Source organism: Octopus bimaculoides, chromosome 1 (genome assembly GCF_046866305.1).
Source record: "Octopus bimaculoides isolate indiv1 chromosome 1, ASM4686630v1, whole genome shotgun sequence".
Lineage (NCBI taxonomy): Eukaryota > Metazoa > Mollusca > Cephalopoda > Octopoda > Octopodidae > Octopus > Octopus bimaculoides.
Window position 1 is genome coordinate 128,943,612 of NC_142928.1, and position 9,539 is coordinate 128,953,150.

Below are 9,539 nucleotides of genomic sequence, written 5' to 3' on the forward strand. Positions count from 1 at the left end.
AAATGCTATATTTTTTCTCTAAAGAGGATATATTTCTCTTTAAAGTGGGTATGTTTCTTTTTTAAAAGGGGTATATATTTCTAAAGGGGGTATATCTACCCCATTTCTTTATGTTCTGAGATCAATTTTGCTGAGGTCAGCTCTACCTTTCATCCTTAAAGTACCAGCCAAGTAATGGAGTCAGTGACATTGACTAACCCACCTCATCAAAATTGCTAACCTTGTGCCTAAATTAGAAATAATTAATAAGGGGGAAGGGTGCAAAAAGTTTCACTGATTTTTTTTCTTTTTGAGGGTAACAACTGCACTAGATACTATTCACATTTGTAGGACAAAGCAGCTGCTACATAAATAAACATTCTGGACCATTTGAGAAAAACAAAAACATTAGCTTTCAGGCATATTGTCTAAAGTTCACTCACTAATGCACTAGAAACCTTTTACTTTATATCTCCCATAATTGACCATTTGAACTATGACTTGATGCATCCGCTTGTCCTGTTATCATCCTTTATGTATCTCATTCAACAAATCCCATACTACACACTACATCCAAGTATTTACTTCTAGAATAATGGCCTTCAAAAATACCATCGCCCTACTGGCACCGACCTAGAGAAATTCAGTAACTTTGTTTCCTCCAAACCTTGAAGGCATGTATTCTCCCTCTCACCTCTTTGCAAAGGACACAAATCTCAAATGCTCCATTCACCCGTACCTTATAGTAGGAATAAATAATAACAAAGCTATAATTAAACCTAATTACACAATACACAAATAAGGAGAGTAAAGACATTTGTGTGAGATAGAGAAAGAGACAAAGTTATCTACAGACTCACAGATGTGTTTTTACATATACTCATCAGTACAGACACGTGTGCACTACACATACATAAACACATGCATATGTTCGTACATAGATATATATATATACATATAAAATCTGCACATATACATAATATACACACACACACACATATATATATGCACATACATATATATATATATATATATCAATATATATATATATATATATATATATATATATATAATATATATATATATATATATATATATATATATATATATATATATATATATATATATATATATATATATATATGTATGTATATATATATACATATATTTCTTAATAGTAATGGTAAAACAACAAAAGAATGACAGAGACCTTGATATTATGTAAATAGACGAATTTATTTGTAATATAATATGTGACAACTATTCAGTTGGATTTGTATATGTGTACATGCATCGTTGCATATATATGAGCATATATTTGACATATGTGTGGGTGTGCATGTGTGTGTTTCATGTGAGTCTGAGTGAACATATGCATATAGGCACATGTACATGGGTGTGTGTGCATGCATGTGTATGTATGTACATGCGTGCACACACGATTGCTATGAGCTTTCTTACTCCTTTACTTTTTACTTCCTCCCTTTTGGTTTTTTCCCTTATTGAATGGTCATTTTCATGGCATATTTTAATTGCCTCAATAACTGAAGAGATGCTGGTGCAGGTTTCTGCCCCGACATCCGAAACTCGGAGTTTTATTATGGCAACCATATATATATATATATTGCGGGTGACACATGAAATGCACCATTTTGAGCGTGACCGTTACCAGTGCCGCCTGGCTGGCCTTCGTGGGATTTTCGAGCGAGATCGTTGCCAGTGCCCCTGAACTGGCTCTTGTGCGGGTGGCACATAAAACGCACCATTTTGAGCGTGGCCGTTGCCAGTACCGCCTGACTGGCCTTCGTGCGGGTGACACGTAAAAGCACCCACTACACTCTCTGAGTGGTTGGCGTTAGGAAGGGCATCCAACTGTAGAAACTCTGCCAAATCAGATTGGAGCCTGGTGTAGCCATCTGGTTTCACCAGTCCTCAGTCAAATCGTCCAACCCATGCTAGCATGGAAAGCGGACGTTAAACGATGATGATGATGATGATGATGATGATATATATATATATATATATATAATTACACACACACACATACATCATCATCGTACACACACGCACATATATATATATATATATATATATATATATATATATATATATATATATATATATATATATATATATATGCACACATATACACATGATATATATATATTCATATAGATAAATATTTACATATACATATGACGATGATGATATGCCTAGATATACATAAGTATAAATACAAATATATGAATACATATATATATATATATATGTGTGTGTGTTCTGTTTCTCCAGTTTGTATAAACTATTCTACACAAGATATATTACTATCTACAGATAGTTAAATGTTAAAAAACACCTTCCATCCATATACACCAATTTAACTCATCTTAATACGTCTATCCACAGTATATTAGTAATATACGCAAAGAAGTATACTTAGCCTATAATTCTAAATAACTATACACGGGAACACAATTATTCAGCTTACTCACACCAGGCCAATTATTACACACAAACGTAAAGACGCATCTACCTAGACACAGACACATCCAGGTGGACAGTTTTATAGCTATACACACACTCATGCATATATATATATATATATATATATACACACAGACACACACACACACACATACACTCACATACTCATCTGTATATAAGTATTGATTGACAAAAAACAACTATTTTCATAACACACGTACTCATATACATACACTTACGTACATACACACACAGCGCGCGCCCGCGCACACATTCAAGTATACACATACACTCGTCCGTATATAGTTATTGATTGACACAAACAGCTATTTTTATCATAGCACACACAAACCCAGGTGAAGGACAGGCACACACACACACACCAGCATGGCTCTGTTGTATCACGTGACCTAGGCAACTTCTACTTTCATCAGTGCCAGACGACGATCGTCAAATACAAGTATTTTACATCATAATTATTGTAGGTTCGACTTCCAGCTATCATTCAAGTTTTTTTAGCTCTAGAAAACAATATTAAAAGAACCACAGGATAAAATAAAACAAGAGATAAACAAACATTGACTCCACAGGAAGATGAAGGCTTCATGTTGTAATGCAAACTTTAACAAGTGTTGGTTACGCATTATTTTCACTATCACTTGAATTTCCACAGATCGCTGGGCAGTGGCCAGCACTATTCATAGACAACAAACAACGTCTAGCTTGTAAACAATCAGTGAGCACTAGTACTATTACAGCTACACCATAATTAATTGGTTAATAGTCATCACGGTCCATAGGTTACACCCGAGGTATGAACAAAGTCAAATTGTTACCACGCGATCATAAAGTTTTGGTTCGTTGGTTTGTTGGAGGTTATGACCATTTGTGGACGGCATGAAAGTTTGAAAACAGTGTAATAAACAGCACACACACAAAAACTCCCTGAGGCCAGGACTGCCAGTATAGTACATGTGTTCTTCATATATAATCAGTAAGTACGTTTACTGATAGTTGATAAGTGACTAGCGTTGTCCAGGCTCCACGTCAAACAACCATTATCAACACCTCACCACAACAAAAGAGATTGTAACGAGCTTCTAATATATCGAGCCTGAAGTTACGATAATCAAGTGGGAGGACTATCTTGTCCTCTCTGACCAAATATGAAGTCATTTGCTGATCAATTTTCGTCGTTTAAGAATCGCTACAGAGACTCGAACGTGGTCTCGATCCCTCCTTACACCTCTATTGGCGTTGGTGCTATGAGTGTGTACAAGTCAACGGTTTTACCAATTTGTTCCCCGGCTGCAGCTGCTGCTAGTTGTGAAGAGTTTACCAACGACAGTCCCACAGACTTGCAGACTGGCGATACTGTCGCCATACTTAACACAGACACTTCGAATAGTAACGCTGCTAATAACAATATAGTCGGTAGCCCGAGCAGTGACAGCGATAATATAAGCTGTCCAAGTTCCACAATGGGTCAGGTACAAACCTCACAAAGTTTCCAAAGAAATAATAATAGTTTCAACAACGACAACAATAACAATGACAACATCAACAGTGTAACATCTGTTGTCAGCGTCACTGTTGAGAAGCATGGCTTGGACTACAGTTTACCATCATCAACACCAATTTTACCAAACCATCGAAACATATCAGCTCAGGGAGGGAGCTCTATTCAACCGAAACAACTATATGCAGGAGAATCTTCTGTGGATAACGATAATGCTAGCAGGTAAGCACATATACTTTATTTCTTATCCCCATCATCATTCTTATATATATATATATATATATATATATATATATATATATATATTTAAGACCAAAATACATGAAAAGGACCAATAGTGTCCCCCACCACGACATCCAGGTAGTAAAGAACATCCTCAAATATGTTGCAAATGACATAAAGATGTATTTTTGTCTCGGTACAGCGATAATGTTTGCAGAATATACTTGATTGAATTTTACTCTGCATATTAATTGTTATTTATTTTATTGATATCCGAGAAGTATGATGATCCAGCGGGATTTTAAAATCAAATTTAACCCGCTTAATACCCGTTAACTTAGTCATTAAGCAGTAATTATCATTTTCAAAAGTTCCACTTCTAAAAGATTACACTTTTTTTTTTTCACAAACTCTAAATATTATTATTTGTTTTGTGTGCGTATATATTAGTATCTCGTGATACCCATAAATTATTTCTCTTGCACAGTTTATGTCCAAAAAGGGGGCAAAAAAACAAAAACAAAAAAGAAACGTACATTTAATATGAAATGAAAAACATCTCTCACTGCATAAGAAAATGATGAGGCTGCGGAAGTTTATAGAGTAATAATAATTATAATTCACAGTGGAAAAGTTGTTTAAATGTGTTAAACCTATAAATATATCTATTATAATTTTATTTCCATTGAAATTATATACCAAAAGTTAGGATGAAAAAAGAAAAATCCCAACTAATCCGATGGTGTAGAGAAAATTTACATTTCTTCTATTATCCTCGACTTTGTTTTTGTTTTATATCGAAGTCTTTATTCTCGTCAACCTTAGTCGTTTCTCCTTAATTTCTGAAGCCTGGACGTTTGATAATTTGCTGAAAAGAATTTACTGACATATTATTTTCTGAAACTATAAACTTAAATACAAATTAAAATAATTTTTTTAGAATTGGCTACAGTCACTTTTACGTTGATGTTTTCAATCGAAGGTGCTTATTCTGTATTTATGTTACTAGGGTCGTTTCAGAAAGACTTTCTAGGTTACTTAGTTGATCAATAAAGTTAAGATATCAGGAAGAATAATCATAATTTTATTTCAGTTTAGCTTGTAAAACTTTAGAACACATAGCTACATGAAAATTTGAAGGAAATTATATATTTATCAATTGTACATCTCCTATAAACACATGTATGCACGGGTGTGTGTATACACTCATTCTCTCTCTCTCTCTCTCACACACATACACACACACATATATAATCGAGTGGTTAACAAGTTCGCTTTGCAAGGAATAGGTAGTTCTCTGGTTCGATGTCTTTTATCATTGTCCTAGATTACTTTGTGAAGGAAATAGAGTTGAGGGAAACTGTATAGAAGCCTGTCGGATGGACTGTACCTGTAATTCACAGATACAGCATGTCACACTAATTATACCCGTGGGTTGCATTGAAGGAACACGTGTTTGTAAACGCTCAGCTTCTTACGCCCTAGTTCAACGAATCTGATGGAGATGCCCGTCAATCTATCCGTATGTTTATCCACGTACACATCTGACTATCTAATTCTCTATTTGTCTTATCTGTCCATCTGTCTGTTTGTCTTTACTCGATCCTCTTTGATCCTTCACTCTCGCCTGCCAGTAGGAGCACCACCACCTACTTTGATTAAATGTTTTACTCCATTGTTTCAAGTGGTAACTCCTGTGTCTTCACAGATTTGAGAGAACCAGTACTACATAATTATTGAACAACCTTGTCATTACAAGGCTGAATTATTTGAATCTCCACCTTATTAATTTGGTTATGGTATATGTCATGTGAATAGCTTTTCTTATGGAAATAATTCTACACTTGTCTTAAACTTAGGGAAAATATGAACATTATACACAGCTAGTTGATGTCTCATCCATTCCAAATGCTGTCAGTGCTTGTGAGGCCTGCCAAACTACATTTTCTGCTCTATTTGGTGCTATGCTGCTGAAGAATACAAACCCTCAGATCCATTATGGTAATTTCCTTGCTAAGTGACAGGATATTACAGTTTGTACTATACTTCTTTCTGTACATGCTTCATCTAATTATTTATTGGATATACCAGTGCTGGTGCCACATAAAAAACACTCAGTCCACTCTGTAAGGTGGTTGGTTAGGAAAGGTCATCCAGCAGTAAAAACCATGCCAACACAGACAGTGAAGCCTGGTGCAGTCTTCTGTCTAGCCAGCTCCTCTCAAACAGTCCAACCTATGCCAGCATGGAAAACATTAAATGATGATGATGATGACGATTTAGTTTGTCAAACATCTTGGATATTCATTAGAGGCAGTTTATTACAAATTCCAGGAAGATGGATAAGAGTTACGGGATAGCAACCAAGTTTAGACCCAGGTGTAGATCAAACCTATCTGTCTGCTGATCTGCCTCTACTGTCCTGGAGTAGTCAATTATTGCTATCACATTTTCAATAGATCTTTTAGTCAGTTTGTGTTGAAGGCAGCTTTTTAAAGTTGAAGAAGTGCAAAGACTCTTGTTTTTCTGCTGTTTCAAGTATCTTCTGACTTGAATGATGGTACCAGCTGTGCCTAGGTCTTCAACGAAACTTACTCTTGTTTGCTTCTTTGGCTTTACATTTCATTTTGTCAAAGAGAATTCGACTAAACATTTTTTCCTGGTATTGATAAGAGAGATTGCCCTATAATTTCCTAGTTGTTCCTTTTATACATTCATATTAATCAGTATATCAGCCCAGTTTTACAATGTTTTACTTTTCCTAGGTGTGGTATGTGGTAAGAATCTTGCATCCCAACCACATGGTTCCATCCAGGTTTAGTCTCACTGCATGGCATCTTGGGCAAGTGTCTTCTACTATAGCCTCGGGCCGACCAAAGCCTTGTGAATGAATTTGATAAGACAGAAACTTAAAGAAGCCTGTCGTATATGTGTGTGTGTGTGTGTGTGTGTGTGTGTGTGTGTGTGTGTGTGTGTGTGTACGTTCCTGTAATATAGTGGTTCGGCAAAAGAGACTGATAGAATAAGTTTATGAGTTCCATATTATATGGATCATCCAAGATTTCTGAAATTACCTCCAGGTTGTTTGGAAATTTAGTGTTAAGTTGTTCAAAATGATCTTTCCAACAGTGAAGTACTTCAGCTATGCTTGTATATATGTTACTTTCTTAATCTTTGATTGCATTGTATGTTTTTCTGCTCTTTTCCCCACTTCATGGACTGAATTGAAAAAGTTGTGACTATTGTTGTTTGGAGTTAGCATTGAGTTGTTCTATTTTGTCTTGTACACTTTTGTTCTTTTTTGGCTGCTGTTTTGGCAGCAGCTAAAAGAACAAAATTTGTAATTTCACTGCTGTTTTGGCACAAGGCACCAAAATTATATGTGAACAAAATTGCCAATAAAGAGCTAACATGAAAGTTTGAAGTACATATAGTTTTTGCTCCCTTGTACCACCTTGTGACAGATATCACAGACGAAGTGTATGCATCTTTCAAAGAAACATCGAACAAAATAACAAGAAACCATGAACTTGAAACCTCAACAAGTTATATGTATGTGTGTTTGTGTGTTATATGTATGTGTGTTTGTGTATATATATATGTGTGTGTATGTGTGTGCGTATATGTATATGTGTGTGTATATATGTATGTGTGTGTGTGTGTATATATATACATATATATATACACGTAAAAGCACCCACTACACTTTCGGAGTGGTTGGCATTAAGAAGGGCATCCAGCTGTAGAAACTCTGCCAAATCAGATTGGAGCCTGGTGTAGCCACCTGGTTCACCAGTCCTCAGTCAAATCGTTCAACCCATGCTAGCATGGGAAGCGGATGTTAAACGATGATGATGATGATGATATATATATTCTTTTATTTGTGTCAGTCATTTGACTGCGATCATGCTAGAGCACTGCCATTAATTGAACAAATCAACTCTAAGACTTATTCTTTGTAAGCCTAGTACTTATTCTATCGGTCTCTTTTGCCGAACCGCTAAGTGATGGGGACATAAACACACCACTATCGGTTGTCAAGCAATAGTGGGAGGACAAACACAGACACACAAATACATACCTGAATATATATATATATATATATACATACATATATAACTTTTATAAGTAATATTCTAAAAGAAATATTCTAAAAGAATATATAACTGAATTTATGTTGAGTGCTCAATTATCTTGAGCAAATAAATCTGTATATATGTGTTTTTATATCATTAATAAATTCGTAGAACTCATCAATAATATATTCAGGAAAACAATATTTAATATTTTGAAAGATATACATCCAACATAACATGGTAACATAATAAATTTAAAAGTTTGAAACATAAATATACGGAATATAAATATGAATACATATAAAAATCTAAAAATAGATATATATATGTTTAGATATATATGCGAATAAAAATTTATGTATAAATAAGCATGAATATTATAAATTCTAAAATATAAAATATAAAGAAACCTAAAGTTTAAAGAATAAAATATCTTACAATCGTTTCGCGGATATTACTACAGTCACAAAGTGATCTAAAGATCATCTTATTATTAGTAATTCCGTTCTTCAGAGATGCATTAAGAACCCTTTATATACCTATATAATATTAAAATATTAGAAATATTAAAAATTAAGAATACTAAAAATTAAAAAAAATAATATATACTGTCCTTGTCACGTTAATCCTTCTGAAGCGTGTAAAATTTGTTCGTTTCTTCCTTTGTTGAAGTTTCGAGTGTCAAACACTCATTTATATAAGAATTGGTATATTTTTTAAAAGTATAGAAGATCTCAGCGAATTTCATCCTGCTATTATATGTGTTGGTAATCTTGTAAATCTGATTCAAAATTTCTTTATATTTTATATTTTAGAATTTATAATATTCATGCTTATTTATACATAAATTTTTATACATAAATTTTTATTCGCATATATATTTAAACATATATATATCTATTTTTAGATTTTTATATGTATTCATATTTATATTCCGTATATTTATGTTTTAAACTTTTAAATTTATTATGTTACCATGTTATGTTGGATGTATATCTTTCAAAATATTAAATATTGTTTTCCTGAATATATTATTGATGAGTTCTACGAATTTATTAATGATATAAAAACACATATATACACATTTATTTATATATATATATATATATATATATATATATATATATATATATATATATATATATATATATATATTTATATATATATATATATATATATATATATATATATATATATATATATTTATATATATATATATATATATATATATATTATATATATATATATATAATATATAT

At 33.2% G+C, this 9,539-nt stretch overlaps 1 protein-coding gene across 4 annotated transcripts in view; it reads left to right on the forward strand.

Annotated features, from left to right (window-relative positions):
• Positions 1-2,469: 2,469 nt before the first annotated feature.
• LOC106883597 (uncharacterized) overlaps positions 2,470-9,539 on the forward strand; it is a 114,136-nt gene continuing 107,066 nt past the window's right edge. For 3 of the 4 annotated variants that reach the window (XM_052970285.2, XM_052970290.2, XM_089357997.1), the window contains exon 1: positions 2,672-4,204. In XM_052970285.2, the coding sequence (XP_052826245.1) occupies positions 3,630-4,204 (575 nt within the window). In that variant the 5' untranslated portion in view covers positions 2,672-3,629. Of the gene's footprint in view, positions 4,205-9,539 lie in introns of all 4 variants that reach the window. The other variant, XM_052970286.2, reaches the window with a different exon arrangement.